The 17,570-nt window shown below is 38.1% G+C and overlaps 1 protein-coding gene across 3 annotated transcripts in view; it reads right to left on the bottom strand.

Annotated features, from left to right (window-relative positions):
* LOC309634065 (uncharacterized protein) overlaps nt 1-17,570 on the bottom strand; it is a 130,847-nt gene that overhangs the window by 25,232 nt on the left and 88,045 nt on the right. The window contains exon 3 of one of the 3 annotated variants that reach the window (XM_082403607.1): nt 15,120-16,557. The exons of the other annotated variants lie outside the window; for them this stretch is intronic. Coding sequence (XP_082259733.1) covers nt 16,537-16,557 — 21 coding nt within the window. The 3' untranslated portion in view covers nt 15,120-16,536. Of the gene's footprint in view, nt 1-15,119; nt 16,558-17,570 lie in introns of those variants that run through there. 3 annotated transcript variants of the gene reach the window in all.

The raw sequence follows: 17,570 nt of genomic DNA, 5'->3' as shown, positions 1-17,570 counted from the left end.
AAATTTTGCCATTTGCAGCAACATGGATGGACTTGAAGGGTATTATGCTAAGTGAAATAAGTCAGAGAAGAACAGATATATGATATCACTTATGTGTGGAATAAAAGAAAAATAAACTAATGAATATAATAAAAAAGAAGCAAACTCACTGATATAGAGGACAAACTAGTGGCTACCAGTTGGGAGGGGGAAGGGGGCAGGGGCACTATAGGTGTAGGTGATTAAGAGGTACAACCTATTATGTATAAAATAAGCTACAAGGGTATATTGTACAACATGGGGAATATAGCCAATATTTTATGGTAACTATGAATGGTGTATTATATATCTGTAACTTATGATATTGTACATCAACTATACTTCAATAAAAAAATTTTTTTCCAATAAAAGAATTCTTGCCTTCATAGAATATATTTGTAGTAATGGGGAACACTTCACACACACACATGATTACTTAAGAAAAGATACCTTGTGTGATAACAATAAAATAGGAGAGTTCTCACAAATTAAGGATAAACATGGTTAATGGTATTCTTAGTTTTTTTCTCAGATGCAAACTCTGAGACAAGGATTTTAATGCTAGTAGTTTTTTAGGAAGGTGATCCCAATAAACACCCATAGAAGAGTGGGGAAATGAGACAAGGAAGAGAAGAAACTGAAAAAGGATGACTTTGAAGACAGTTACCATTTGGGGCTACTGTGTATCATTCCCGTGGTGAACTCTGGAATGAAGTGTAGATGATCCTACAGAGTTGTGCCAGTGAAGGAAGAGGAAGCAGGGGTATTTATCTACACAACTCCTTATACATCATTGATTAACTGCTTCCAAGGAGACTAACTGCTTCTGGTACACTGTGGTTCTCCAAAAGCCCTAAGGAAAAAGGCTCTGGGTAGTCACAGTAAGCACCCCCCTCTGTGTAGAGAAGAAAGCCAAGGGATAAGAACAGGACAGCAACAGTGTGTGCTAATGTCCACCCCTTGCACCACTCAGATTTCCTCTTGCCCCATGTTAAACCTATTTTGTCTTGTCCCTGAGTTTTTAAGATTGTGGCTAGTTATAACTCAAAAATACTGAAACACTAGGGTTAGGAAGGTTACAGGCCTTGCTACTTGCAGTTGGTCTTGAGGCCATGGTTGATGTTCATTATCTTTCTTCATTATTCTTGATGTCCCTCACCCATGAAGAGCGCTTCTGTTGATCTGTTGCTTGCCCTGTGTTGTATACTTTCGTATGTTTTCATGTTACTAATTAGCATCCTTTCACTTCAGCTTGAGGAGCTCATTTCACCATTTCTTGCAAGGCAGTGCTAGTGGTGATCAACTCCCTTAGCGTTTGTCTCTCAGTTAAGTCTTTATTTCTCCTTCATGACTGAAGCATGACTTCGCCCGTTAGAGTATTCTTGGTAAGTTGGTCTGGTGGCTGCATGCTCATGGTTGTCATGCAGCAACATGGCGTCTTCCATCTGGTGGAGGTTTTAGTATCTGCAGAACAACTCAGGAATATGTGTTAGATACTGTTATCTGTGTCCTTCAGGGAGGAACTAAATATTCTGTGACTGCTGTATGGCTGATCTATCATTTAAATTGTTACCAGTTCTCCTGGCCCAGCTGCCGTCTTTTTTACTACATGTTCACATTCTCTCAATCATTAACTCTTGAGCCAGCCTTTTGTGACACAGGGGAGGCCTGGGAGACTAAAGCTGTTCTACAAACGAGGCAGGTATAGGACATAGGAGAGTCTGTCCTAGGAAGACCCCATAGCGTCCTGCTTGGTTAAACTGTGAACATGGGGGTGCAGATGTCTTTTTGCGTTCGTGTTTTCTCAAAACAGCTATTTTGATTTTTTTATCATCTAGATCACAGTATTTCATGGATTTGAGCTAGGTTGTTGGAGAATTACTATTTTCTTTTTTGGTGATGGCGTATTTCCTTGATGATTTTAAAAATTCTCTGGTTGTCTTGAGCTGGGAACTGCTCATTGGTGCAGCTGTGTCTGGGCTTCTTTAGGATTTTTATGGGCCGACCTGTTCACGCTTCTTGCTCCCTCTTGTGGCCGAATTCTAAAGCCTTTATGTTTTCTCTTTTCTTACAACTCACCAGGCTGGCTGCTGGAAACTTGTTTTTGTTTTCCGGAAAGTGGCGCTAAAGCTCCAGTTTGTGCTGATCTGCATTTCTGCGAGCACTTTAATCACTGGACCTGCTCTCCCTGCAGCACTCGGGAGCAAGTTCAAGGGTCTGGCTGCAGAGTGGGGGGAGGTGTGGGTTTAGCACTCAGGGTGTTGGGGTGCCCACGATCCTGGTGGGGAGACCCTTGGGTGGAGAACTCCCAGAGGCTTGCGTGCAGCAGACTTCCTGCTCAAGTCCTGAAGCAGCCAGCAGGGACTGTGTCCCTTTAATGCCCTTTGAAACTCTTTTAGGCTTCCTTCCCTCCCTCCTTCTTCCCCACAGACATGAAGCTGCAAACACCTCCTCAAGTCCTTGCCAGTTACCTTCAGACGGGGTGTTCTGTTCGTGTTGTTATTAACTGAGGTTTTCTCTGTCTTTGTATCGGCACATTTTTTTCCCACTCTTCTTGCTTTTCTCTTTTGGCAGAATTCTCAAGTTTTTATGTCTTCCCTGGCTTTTACAACTCACCAGGCTAGCTGCTGGAAACGTCTCTTTGGTTTTACAGAAGGTGGTGGTGTACCTCGTGGTCTATTTTCTCAGCACACCCCTGTCCATGAATTTTGCATTTTCAAATGTGTGGGAGTAAAAGTGTACACTGAAGAGAAAAATGCATATGCTCTTCTAAACAAAGGAATCGACAGATACAAGAGTTATTAGACGAAGGGAAAGGTAAAATTAAGGCACAGGGTTTTTTCCCAGTTAGATAGTTCAAAATTAGTTTTGACAGATAAAAGAGTTATTAGACGAAGGGAAAGGTAATATTAAGGCACAGGGTTTTCCCAGTTAGATAGTTCAAAATTAGTTGTAATAAATGCCTAAGGAATGTCACAAGCAGACAAAGCAGTGACCTTGAAATGATATGATTCCCATCAGAGATTGAACGTGGCTTTGTGTTGAATTCTAGGAACTACATAATTGAAGCATCAACTAATGCTTCCTCTTTTTAAGAAACTGATCCCAGTGGCTAAGCTCAACCAACGGTGAGGATTAAGGGTAGCTCACAGGGATTGAGCCCAAGCACTGGACGGGTCTGGAGGTGAGAAATGTGTTGACAGTGATAATGCCAGGAAGTACATGGCTGCCACCCCCGTGAGCTTATGTCAGATACGCTTTCAGCAACTTAAAGACGTTTCCTTCTATCTCTATCTGATTAAGGATTTTGTTAAAGGGACGTATGCTGAGTACTATCAATTGCTATTTCAGTGTATATTGAGATGATCAGAGATTTCTCTCCTTTAATCTGTTGACATTCATTCCTTAATAGTTGTCTTAATAAACCGCGGTCTTGTGTTTCTAGGACAAACTCTTGGTCACAGCACACTAGGCTTTCAATACAGAGTGTTCATGGCTCACTTTGCTAATGTTTATTTAGGAGTTTTGCCCTTATTTTAATTGCCAAATTAATCATTTCTTTCTTCCTTGTGTGCTATCCTTTCGGATATCCTTTGTGTGCTTTTCCTTTTTAAAATTTTAAAAATTGGGTTAAAATACACATAACATAAAATTTACCATCTTAACCATTTTTAAGTATACAGTTCAGTGGTATTAAATACATTCACATTGTTGTGAAGACATCTCCATAACTCTTTTCATCATGTAGATTTGAAATGGAGGTGAAACTCTGTACCTATTAAAGAATAACTCCTTATTCTCCCCTGCCTCCAGTCCTGGCAATCACCATTATACTTTCTGTCTTTATGATTTTGACTATTCTAAGTAACTCATACACTATAGGTATATAAAATATATTATAATACAGGTTTATAAAATATATCTATCTCCCTGTTGATACTATGTAAAAAAGATTTTGTTCTTTATTTGACTTGTTCTTTAAAATGTTACGTAATTCAGTGTAACAAGATGGCTTTGCTAACAAAATATTATGCTCATCTCTTGTAAAATTTTCTGTATACATGAATCAACAAAGTCAACCTTAAATCTGAAAAAAAATATGTTCTACAAATATAAGCCCTATACAATAACTTCAATTCAGTTTTAGTTATGTTTTCTCTTCCCGAGTTTACTTAATCTAAATAAAAAACAAAGTTTCCATTTACTTAATGTAAACAACACTTGTTACTCGTTTTCTTAAATGTTTAATTTTCTGCAAATGTAACAAAAGTTTGAAATTTAGGAATGTTGAAATTTTAACTACTTTTATATCCTACAGTATTTAACTCACATTTTTACCTAACACATTATGCTTGCATCATAAATATTTTAAAACCATTCTTCCATATGGGTACTTCTATTTAATCTTCTCTGCCTGTCCAGTAAGGGTTTGGGACTTGACAGTATATGTCTGTAGCAGATACTCCTTGCTAGCTATTAAAAGAAAATTGCCATTGAATTTTGCTTGGGGCTCATAATTAGACTATACATCCCACCCCTTCCATGCAGGTCGGCAAGGCCATGCCACTGAGTTCCAGACGGGGAATGAGAACAGAAGTGATGGGTATCCCTTCCAGGGCTGGCCCATAAGAAGCTTCTGTGTATATTCCTCCATGTTCTTTGTTCCTTCTATATAGTGGGATAAAGATGACATTGGAAGCCACGTGTTGAAGACGGCGAAGTCTCTGTCAGCTGGCTTATGGAATGACCACATAGAGGTAGACTCAGACTACCAGAAACATCTCTCCTAGACTGTTCATGTCAGCGTGAGATTGGTGAGATTTTGCAGCATGTTTATTACTCTGTATTACTATAACTAGTGTTACCAATTAATGCCTCAATTCATTATTTGAGGTGAGACAAAGGGAGACAGTAGAATAAGGGTGAGTACAACAGAGTATTTAAGAATGAGGCCCCCCCGCCCCCCCACTGTTATAACCTCTGTACTGACTATGAGAGGGGTACAAGTTTGGCTCTAAGGTGACTAGCAATGATGAGACTGAGGAATTCAGGCTAGTAACCAAATCACAGTATAAGAAAATAAATGCAAGCAATTTCACAAGATGAAATATGAGGTATGATTCTGCAGGAATTTCTCTTGCCATTCAACCTAAAGAAGTAATTGTGTAAAAGTGTTTCCCCAAACCTCTGGGACAGTAATCTTACAGGGTTTCAAAGGCTGTTTTAAATAATAATCCCCAATGTATGGTGATGTCATTATACTAGAGCTCTTGGAGCATGGTAGTACTTTGTATAGTATGGAATAAATTTATAGAGCTTAGTGTTTGAAAACACAGGTGTTTTCAAAAATCGGCATAGATAATTTTTTAAGTTAGAATGTATCTAATCTTCAAAATGAATGTTAAGGAGGCCAACATGACATTTCCACAGTGATGGAATCCTGAAACAAATGGAGTATAGGTGTGACCATCAATTCCATATCCCTAGGATCAAGGCAAAATTTTAAACATTTATCCAGTAATTCAGTGTAAACCAGTCCCTATTATTTTTGTATCCTGAAAGCAGAAATTTTTTACCTGAGTCAAAGATTACACCTGGTAGACTACACCTGCCTTAACAGTCAGCTTCATCCACTTGTGGTTGATTTTGCCTCACAGAAAGCCACCATTACAGTTTCTTTTTCTTTCTTTCTTTCTTTCTTTTTGTTTTTATAATGTTGCTTTATTGTATCTTTGGCTTAAAAAAATTTTTTTTGTTTATTTATTTTTGGCCATGCCACACAGCTTTTGGGATCTTAGCTCCCCAACCAGGGATCGAACTCGCACCCCCAGCATTGGAAGCACGGAGTCTTAACCACTGGACCGCCAGGGAGGTCCTACATTTTCTTTTTCATCTCCCAAGATTTAAAAAAAAAAAAAAAAAAAGTCAAGCACTGTATACAGATATACAAAGGCCTACACGAAGTAACAAATGAAAAGTGTAACTCGAAATTATGTCTGCACACTGACAGTAAGTGCAGTGGTATATTCTACACAGAAAGATGCTAGAGGGCTTACAAACAGTTGATGTCAGTGGTTTCCAAGGAACTTACTTGATCAGACCTTTAGAGGCCCTAGAAACCTTTATTTTTAACAAGGGCCCCAGATGATTGTAGGTTTTGATCAAAAGTGTGGTTTGGCAATTCACTTTTAACCTTCATTGTGTGTTAGATTACATATATAATAAAATTAAATTACACATCATGTAGTTGAACAAAAAGTAATTTTCTTATATAAGCTATTAATTGATACTTAAATACAATATGGCTCTTAAAATGAAATCATGTTGGTAGTTGTATTTCTAAGGTTAAGGATGCTAATAAAAAAGCCATACAGCAAAGAAACATTGACAGCAAATCAAAATACAAATGATGTTCCTCTGAATTCCATGTTTCATCCAGCATCAAAAACCACCAATCTTTTAGTCCTTCTCTTTTACATTATTCTGTATCCACATGCTCTGCACCTGATTGCATCCCTGGATTTTATTTTATTTTCTATGCCATATGTTCTACAGATGTATATCACTGTCTGTTGCTTTGGGGGTTGAATGTCCTTCTGGATGTCCACTGTTAGTCTCCATGGAGCATGGAGAAACTTCTCGCTCTGCACTTCCAAACAGATTCTGGCTCGCTGCTTTGTCACTAAGATATTTTATTTTTATCAATATTGCAAAATTATCTGCCCACCACCTTTCTCATACAAATACAATTCCAGACATTCTCTCCATGACTTTTCTTATATTAATGCAATTCCACACAATAAAGAATACAAAAATAAATCATGTATTTCAGTATAATGTTGACCATCCAGTGAAATTCTCTGGTTTTGTTTATGTTTCTTATAGACTTACTCTAAATAATGGATGCAGAGACATTTGTATTTAAATGATTTTTACATGCTGATAAAATCCCATGACTTTTGGACAATGAGGTAATGAAAAAACCCTAAATCAGATACTACTCTGTATGGAGTCTATAAAAGTAACTTATGGAGCAGCATATAGTTCAGAGCAGACAAAAAAAAAATCCTTTTCTTTTTAATGTCAGTTGGCTAGTTGGTAAGGAAACTGGTTTAACATTATTTATTTATTTTCCTTTATCTCATCGATTCTGATTTTCTACAGTAAGTTAACACTATCAATTCTTTGTGTTTTCTAAAGACTGCCTACCTTTCTATATACACAAAATGAAGTCAGTTATTTGTGTATTTGGTTATAGTAGACTGTTTAAGTTGAAATAAACATTTGCGTTGTGACAGTTTGGGTTTTTTTTTCTCTTGATGTTGAACAATTTTGACTGCTTTTAACGGGCATACAGCCCTAGCTGTCTTCATTTCTGCTCTGTCAAAATCATCGCTGTCAGGGATAGACAGGTCATCAGTGCATTTTATGTGTTGGAATGGTTTATTCTGCAGATTTGGTACTATGTGGAACACAGACTTGGAGTTCTAATTCTGATAAAAACTATGTGCTACCAACATCCAAACCCAGAAAGGACAAAATGTGATTTGGCGTCTGGTAACATGCTGAAAAACAGCATTCACACATTTGTATCTTATATCAAACATTGAAAAGATGGCTTTTGATATAAAATTTAAAATGATTGAAATTGAAAATGTTTAATATTATTAAATGATTAAAAACTTTATTCTTTAAACTCAGGTAGGTGGTAGCCTCCAGTTAAGATGATACTTTTAATGTTTGAAATTACCTTTTGACACATGTCACATTTATATAATCTAATCCCTTTTTACAGGAAATAGAATATTAAGCAAGAATTTTAGCTGTCAGCAAAAAATTTCACTGTGATACTTGTATCTCTAGGAGTAAAAGAAGATGTAAGAATAATAAATCAAGAATATTCCCATAAGGGAGACCTTCAAGATGGCGGAAGAGTAAGACATGGAGATCACCTTGCTCCCCACAACTACATCAGAAATACATCTACATGTGGAACAACTCCTACAGAACACCTACTGAACGCTGGCAGAAGACCTCAGACCTCCCAAAAGGCAAAAGAAACTCCCCATGTACCTGGGTAGGGCAAAAGAAAAAAGAACAGAGACAAAAGAATAGGGATGGGACCTGCACCAGTGGGAGGGAGCTGTGAAGGAGGAAAGGTTTCCACACACTAGGAAGCCCTTCGCGGGCGGAGGCTGCGGGTGGCGAATGGGGAGCTTCGGAGCCACGGAGGAGAGCGCAGCAACAGGGGTGCAAGAGGGCAAAGCGGAGACATTCCCACACAGAGGACGGGTGCCGACCAGCACTCACCAGCCCGAGAGGCTTGTCTGCTCACCTGCTGGGGCGGGTGGGGGCTGGGAGCTGAGGCTTGGGCTTTGGAGGTCAGATCCCAGGGAGAGGACTGGGGTTGGCGGCGTGAACACAGCCTGAAGGGGGCTAGTGCAGCACAGCTAGCCAGGAGGGAGTCCAGGAAAACGTCTGGAGCTGCCTAAGAGGCAGAGACCATTGTTTCAGGGTGTGCGAGGAGAGGGGATTCAGAGCACCGCCTAAATGAGCTCCAGAGACGGGCGTGAGCCGCGGCTATCAGCGCAGACCCCAGAGACGGGCATGAGATGCTAAGGCTCCTGCTGCAGCCACCAAGAAGCCTGTGTGCAAGCACAGGTCACTATCCACACCTCCGCTCCCGGGAGCCTTTACAGCCCTCCACTGCCAGAGCCCTGTGATCCAGGGACAGCTTCCCCGGGAGAACACACGGCGCGCCTCAGGCTGGTGCAACTTCATGCCAGCCTCTGCCACCGCAGGCTCTCCCCACATTCCAATTATAACTACCATACCCCTCCCTCCCCCTGGCCTGAGTGAGCCAGAGCCCCCGAATCAGCTGCTACTTTAACCACATCCTGTCTGGGTGGGGAACAGATGCCCCCAGGCGACCTACAAGCAGAGGCAGGGCCAAATCCAAAGCTAAATCCCAGGAGCTGTGCAAACAAAGAAGAGAAAGGGAAATCTCTCCCAGCAGCCTCAGGCGCAGCGGATTAAATCCCCACAATCAACTTGATGTACCCTGCATCTGTAGAATACCTGAATAGACAACGAATCATCCCAAAATTGAGGCAGTGGACTTTGGGAGCCACTGTAGACTTGGGGTTTGCTTTCTGCATCTGATTTCTTTTTGGTTTTATGTTTATCTTAGTTTAGTATTTAGAGTTTATTATCATTGGTAGATTTGTTTACTGATTTGCTTGTTCTCTTCCTTTTTTAAAAATATATAGATATATTTTTTTCTTTTCCTCTTTTTGTGAGTGTGTATGTATATGCTTCTTTGTGTGATTTTGTCTGTATAGCTTTGCTTTTACCATTTGTCCTAGGGTTCTGTCTGTCCTTTTTTTTTTTTAATATAGTTTTTAGCGCTTGTTATTACTGGTGGATTTGTTTTTTGGTTTGGTTGCTCTCTTTCTTTCTTTTTTCTATTTTTATTACTTTTTAATTTTTAAATTTTTAATAATTAAACAATTTTTTTATTTTAATAACTTTATTTATTTTTCTTTTCTTTTCTTTCTTTCTTTCTTTCTTTTTTTCTCCCTTTTCTTCTGAGCCGTGTGGCTGACAGGGTCTTGGTGCTCCATCCGGGTGTCAGGCCTGTGCCTCTGAGGTGGGAGAGCTGAGTTCAGGACATTGGTTCACCAGAGACCTCCCAGCTTCACATAATATCAAACGGTGAAAGCTCTCCCAGAGATATCCATCTCAATGCTAAGACCCACCTCCACTCAACAACCAGCAAGCTACAGTGCTGGACACCGTATGCCAAACAACTAGCAAGACAGGAACACAACCCCACCCATTAGCAGAGAGGCCGCCTAAAATCATAATAAGGTCACAGATACCCCAAAACACACCACCGGATGCAGTCCTGCCCACCAGAAGGACAATATCCAGCCTCATCCACCAGAACACAGGCACTAGTCTAGGAAGCCTACACAACCCACTGAAGCAACCTTAGCCCTGGGGGGCAGACACCAAAAGCAACGGGAATTACGAATGTGCAGCCTGTGAAAAGGAGACCCCAAACACAGTAAGTTAAGCAAAATGAGAAGACAGAGAAACATGCAGCAGATGAAGGAGCAAGGTAAAAATTGACCAGACCAAACAAATGAAGAGGAAATAGGTAGTCTACCTGAAAAAGAATTCAGAGTAATGATAGTAAAGGTGATGCAAAATCTTGGAAATAGAATGGAGAAAATACAAGAAACGTTTAACAAGGACCTAGAAGAACTAAAGAGCAAACAAACGATGATGAACAACACAATAAATTAAATTAAAAATTCTCTAGAAGGAATGAATAGCAGAATAACTGAGGCAGAAGTACAGATAAGTGACCTGGAAGATAAAATAGTGGAAATAACTACTGCAGAGCAGAATAAAGAGAAAAGAATGAAAAGAATTGAGGACAGTCTCAGAGGCCTCTGGGACAACATTAAATGCACCAACATTCAAATTATAGGGGTCCCTGAAGAAGAGAAAAAGAAAGGGACTGAGAAAATATTTGAAGAGATTATAGTTGAAAACTTCCCTAATATGGGAAAGGAAATAGTCAGCCAAGTCCAGGAAGTGCAGAGAGTCCCATACAGGATAAATCCAAGGAGAAACACGCCAAGACACATATTAATCAAACTATCAAAAATTAAATACAAAGACAAATTATTAAAAGCAGCAAGGGAAAAACAACAAATAACATACAAGGGAATCCCCATAAGGTTAACAGCTGATCTTTCAGCAGAAACTCTGCAAGCCAGAAGGGAGTGGCAAGACATATTTAAAGTGATGAAAGGGGAAAACCTACAACCAAGATTACTCTACCCAGCAAGGATCTCATTCAGATTTGACGGAGAAGTTAAAACCTTAACAGACAAGCAAAAGCTAAGAGAATTCAGCACCACCAAACCAGCTTTACAACAAGTGCTAAAGGAACTTCTCTACGCAGGAAACACAAGAGAAGGGAAAGACCGACAAAATCAAGCCCAAAACAATTAATAAGATGGTAATAGGAACATACATATCGATAATTGTAAATGGATTAAATGCTGCCACCAAAAGACATAGACTGGCTGAATGGATACAAAAACAAGACCTGTATATATGCTATCTACAAGAGACCCACTTCAGACCTAGGGACACATACAGACTGAAAGTGAGGGGATGGAAAAAGATATTCCATGCAAATGGAAATCAAAAGAAAGCTGGAGTAACAATTCTCATATCAGACAAAATAGACTTTAAAATAAAGATTATTACAAGAGACAAAGAGGGACACTACATAATGATCAAGGGATCAATCCAAGAAGAAGATATAACAATTGTAAATATTTTTGCACCCAACATAGGAGCACCTCAGTACATATGGCAAATGCTAACAGCCATAAAAGGGGAAATCGACAGTAACACAGTCATAGTAGGGGACTTTAACACCCCACTTTCGCCAACGGACAGATCATCCAAATTGAAAATAAATAAGGAAATACAAGCTTTAAATGATACATTAAACAATATGGACTTAATTGATATTTATAGGACATTCCATCCAAAAACAAGAGAAGTGAGAGAGTGGCATGGACTTATATATACTACCAAATGTAAAATAGCTAGCTAGTGGGAAGCAGCCACATAGCACAGGGAGATCAGCTTGGTGCTTTGTGACCACCTAGAGGGGTGGGTTGGGAGGGTGGGAGGGAGACACAAGAGGGAGGAGATATGGGCATATGTGTATATGTATAGCTGATTCACTTTGTTATAAAGCAGAAATTAACACACCATTGTAAAGCAATTATACTCCAATAACGATGTTAAAAAAAAGAATATCCCCATAACTTTGAATTATAAAAATGTGATAAAGTAAATGAATTTTAAAGTAATTTTTATGTTTTAAAAATATATTGATGTATTATTATCTTAAAAAAATCATGTAAGTTTACTCCTAGGTATTTTTTTCTTTTGATGTGATTGTTTCCTTGATTTCTCTTTCTGATCTTTTGTTGTTAGTGTATAGAAACGCAAAAGATTTCTGTGTATTAACTTTGTATCCTGTGACTTTACCAAATTCATTGATGAGCTCTAGTGGTTTTCTGGTAGCGTCTTTAGGATTTTCTATGTATAGTATCATACATCCACAAACAGTGACAGTTTTTCTTCTTTTCCAATTTGGGTTCCTTTTATATCTTTTTCTTCTCTGTTTGCTGTGGCTAGGACTTCCAAAACTATGTTGAATAAAAGTGGCAAGAGTGGACATCCTTGTCTTCTTCCTGATCTTAAAGGAAATGCTTTCAGCTTTACACTGTTGAGTATGATGTTAGCTGTGAGTTTGTCATGCACGGCCTTTATGATATTGAGGTATGTTCCCTCTATGCCCACTTTCTGGATATTTTTGTTAAAATGACTATAGTACCCAAAGCAATCTACAGATTCAGTGCAATCCCTGTCAAATTACAAATGGCATTTTTCACAGAACTAGAACAAAAATTTTTTAAAAATTTGTATGGAAACACAAAAGACCCCAAATAGCCAAAGCAATTTTGAGAAAGAAAAATGGAGCTGGAGGAATCAGGCTTCCTGTCATCAGACTATACTACAAAGCTACAGTAATCAAAACAGTATGGTACTGGCAGAAAAACAGAAATAAAGATCAACGGAACAGGATAGAAAGCCCTAAAATAAACCCATGCACTACGGTCAATTAATTTACAGCAAAAGAGGCAAGAATATATAGTGGAGAAAAGACAGTCTCTTCAGTAAGTGGTGCTGGGAAAACTGGACAGCTACATGTAAAAGAATTAAATTAGAACATTCTCTGACACCACACACAAAAATAAACTCAAAATGGATTAAAGGTCTAAATGTAAGACTGGATACTATAAAACTCCTAAAGGAAAACATAGGCAGAACACTCTTTGACATAAATTGCAGCAATATCTTTTGGATCTGTCTCCTAGAGTAATAGAAATAAAAACAAAAGTAAACAAATGGGAACTAATGAAACTTAAAAGCTTGTGCACAGCAAAGGAAACCATAAACAGACTGAAAAGACAACCTATGGCATGGGAGAAAATATTTGCAAAAGATGCGACCAACAAGGGATTAATTTCCAAAATACACAAACAGCTCATACAGCTCAAGATCAAAAAACAAACAGCCCAATCAAAAAATGGGCAGAAGATCTAAATAGACATTTCTCCAAAGAAGGCATGCAGATGGCCAAAAGGCACAAGAAAAGATGCTAAACATCATTAATTATTAGAGAAATGCAAATCAAAACTACAATGAGGTTATCACTTCACACTGGTCAGAATGGCCATCATCAAAAAGTCTACAAGTAATACATGCTGGAGAGGGTGTATAGAAAAAGGAACCCTCCTACACTGTTGGTGGGAATGTAAATTGGTACAACCACTATGGAGAACAGTATGGAGGTTTTTTAAAAAACTCAAAACTAAAAATAGAATTGCCATATGAGCCTGCAGTCCCTCTCCTGGCGTATATCCAGAAAAGATAACATGCACCCCAGTGTTCATAGCAGCACTATTTACAATAGCCAAGACATGGAAGCAACCTAAACGTCCATTGACAGATAAATGGATAAATGTATCTGTGGTATATTTACACAATGGAATATTACCCAGCCATAAAAAAGAACGAAATAAATGCCATTCGCAGCAACATGGGTGGACCTGGAGATTATTATACTGACTGAAATAAGACAGACAAAGACAAATATCACACAACACTGCTTATTTGTGGGATCTAAAAAAAATGATACAAATGAATTTATGTACAAAACAGAAATAGATCCACAGACATAGAAAACAAACTTATGGTTACCAAAGAGGAAAGAGGTGGGGATGGGTAAATCAGGAGTTTGGGATTAACATATATAAACTACTATATATAAAATAGATGACCAACAAGGACCTACTGTGTAGCACAGGGAACTATATTCAATATTTTGTAATGACCTATAAGGGAAAAAAGAATCTGAAAAAAATATGTATGTATAAAAGAATCACTTTGCTGTACAGCAGAAAATAACACAACATTGTAAATCAACTATACTTCAATTTAGAAAAGAATAAATAAAAAATTTAAAAAAATCATGTAATGATGTCAACTAAACCCATCAGAGGCAAAATTTGCCTTTCCTGCATCTACATTAGAATTGATTGGCCTAATAGCCTTATGCTAGTGAAAGATAGCCTTTTATTTCCTTGGTAGGCATAAAAGCTCCTATATGTAAGTCACTTGTGTGATCGTATAACTTTTTAAAACACAATAATTCTAAATACACTTATTCTATAAAAATCAAATTCACTTAATTTATGAAGGGTAAAGAGTCATTTAATGATAGAGCAAAGTCCTATTTTATATTTGAAAAAAATGCTGACTGTTGGGTTTGAAGTTCTTGATCAAAGTTTATATGATGATGTGTTTTTTTTAGGGGATAGGAGTGGAAGGCTTTGCTAATTGTTGATACCACTACAGTGTTTTAGAAATTCTTGGAATCACAGTAAGCACTATCTTACAATTTGTTTTTTCTTCTTTTGTAGTATTCAAAAGGAAGAAATGACCTAAATGTGAGTTCCATTTCATGTCTACCTTTAAATGCTATATCATAGTTTCTTTATAAATATTTCGTTTTATTTAAAAAATACCACCAAATTTAAAAAATATATGGAAGCTGATAATGTTTATATGAATTACCAAATGCTACTTAGCATATAATGGCACAGAAATGCAATGAAAAAGGGGCTAAGGATAAGTCAGTTACCTTTAATAACAGACTGTCTAAGGTTACCCCAATTATTATAAGGGTAATATTATTATCAGAGTATCTGGTAACTGACTGTACTGCTGAACTGAATGAATAAGCAGAACTGAATTTTCAGAACTCTAATGAAAAACTGATGAACTCATAAAAGTGCTAACAAAAGATCAAGATGAAAAAAAAAATTAATTACATGGGACTGAGTGAACTGATGAGGATGAGTATAATTTTTGTGACTTTCTGTCTGAATTAAAAAAAGAAAAAATCCAAAAAAAAAAAAATAATAAAATAAAAATATGTTTTCTTCATGTACATATTAGTACATGAGTACCTTAGTACAATCTTATTTGTACATTATGTCAACAAAAAAAATTAACCAGTCTAAAAACGAAATGGAAAATTTTATTTGAGCCAGACTGAGGATTATTAGAGGTCAAAGCACAATTATATAAGTTATATAAGTTTTTGAGACAGAGGGTTATACGTTAAATGACATATTATTGACAGGTTATACAATCCAGATCTACATGCACAAAGCGCGTAGTGGCCCCCTTACGAGATTAAAAAGGAAGGTTACCTCCTAAGAAGTTGTGACCCTTGATGAAATTAAGAAAGAATATTATCTCCTAAGGAGGTTTGATTAGCACAGATGCACAATATACACTAAAGGGGAGGGAGGAGGCCTGAACAGGCAAAGAAAAATTTTATGTTTAAATTTTTCTCGTCTTGCCATAAAATGTGAATTTTATTCCATCAATTATAATATATAAAATAGTCTGTTACAAAATTGCAGATATGAGCTCAAAGCCATCTGTACTGGACAGCTCACTATTAATATTACATTTCTGTGGTTTTACACTAGCAGCTTCTAGTCAAGGGAAATGAGCTCTGAAAAGCTGTCTTATGGAATGAGTGAGTTGTGGATATTTTTTCAGGCAGATTTTTAATTAAAGGAATGAGTTAAGTTTCCTTACAAGAGAATATGAGGCATTGAGGAAACATGATTAAAGACAACTGGTTAATATAGTGATGAGTGGAAGCAAAAACGTGAGTATGAAATAGAAAGGAAATAAAAATGAGCAAACAGTAAAAGGCAACGCTGAGTATAAAGTCCAGTGTTACATCTTTTGCTATCCTGACCTTGCTGCATACAGGGAAGATACACACTGAAGTAAAGCGGGCAATAATAAGAAAAAAAAAATTTAGAAGCTTATTCCTTAGCAGGATATGTTGAAGAAAGAAAAGATCAGGGTGGGCTAATGAAGTTTAATATGATGCCTCTGCTGTCAGTTTATTTTAAGAAAATCTAGATGACAAAGCAAATAAATCAAGGCTCTCTCCAAATGTGGATTCATTTCTGCAATTTGTAGTACTTGGGTGGTGCCACGGCTTGTGTTAGTAGGCCCAGGGGCTGCCCAGCGCACAGCAGCCTGAGGCCGCTAAAGAGGACCTCTGCCTTCCAGTCCCCCAGGATGCTGTGGTCTGAGCACTGCTGCCCTGGGATATAGCGTTATACGGCCTCCTGCTCTGACAGCCAACAGATGAACAACATCTAAGGAAAGATCTTAATAGTGTCGGAGTGCCAAATGAAAATGAGGTTGAGAAAGTAGAGCGACAGGCCATGTTACTACAACTTCATTAACACATTCATAAATCCATACTTTTGTATGCGCATTTATTTTTTCACAGTCCCTTGTGAAGGTCACAGATGCTCAGCAACTGCTCTTGGCAAGCTGGAAGAACAAGAGAAACAGAAGCAACTAAAATGTATGAACAAGAACGGAACAGTTTGTTTTTGAGTCTACAACACTGCTGAGTAGTTACTGTGGAAGGAATCTAGGAGAAACGAGAAGAGTTTCTTAGACATACATGTCCTCGCACAGGAAGAACTAAACGTATATTCCTTTGCGCTTGAGAGTAATCTGGAATAATATTCATTGCAGAATTACAAGAAATGGAGGACTGTTATCGATATATGATTCTTTTGCCTTATGAATAATCACAATGAAAAACAAGTGACATATTTCTCTTTTGATATTTTATGATCTGGGGCTTGAACCCCTCAGTCTTTGGGGAGAGCATCTGCAGTTACAGCTGTTCTCCCATGTGTGGGTTCCTGACCCAGGGGTGTAGGTCTTGACTGTGCCGCCTCTCTGCCCCTCCTGTCTGTCTCCTTGTGGGCCCTTCTTTGTATCTTTAGTTTTGGAAGATTATTCCTGCTAGTCTTTAGGTTGTTCTCACAGTTACTTGTAAACGGTTGTAGTCTTGGTGTACCTGTAGGAGGTGGTGAGCTCAGGGTCTTCCTACCCGTCCGTCTTGGCCCTGCCTCTCTGTAGGCAGCTTTATAAGTGGAAACACAGACGCTTCACTTTCCTATTCAGACCTCTTCATGCTGTTCATTCATATCAGATGCATTTAAAAGTAATCAAGTTTCTCACTTAAGCTCCTCATTATCTCTTCCATCCTATTTCTTGGGCTGACTTTCTGCTACTGCCACAATTATTATTGTTTTTAACTTTTGCCACAGTTATTTTTGATACAGCTATAATGAAATACTAGCAGTTCCCCAAATGTATAATGCTTTTTCACTCTCTATCATTATCCGTGGTATTTCTTCTGATTGGAAGGCTCTTCCCTTTTCACCTCATTTATTACGGTAATTCTTTCTCAGATTTCAGTTTAAGTATTGCCTCTTTCAGAGAGCATTCTGGATTTTTGCCAGATCCCCTTTCTCTACTCTTATCCT

This window comes from Balaenoptera borealis, assembly GCF_965194805.1.
Source record: "Balaenoptera borealis genome assembly, chromosome: 8".
Lineage (NCBI taxonomy): Eukaryota > Metazoa > Chordata > Mammalia > Artiodactyla > Balaenopteridae > Balaenoptera > Balaenoptera borealis.
The sequence above is the reverse complement of the archived record's forward strand: the minus strand, read 5'-3'. Positions and strand labels throughout refer to the sequence as shown.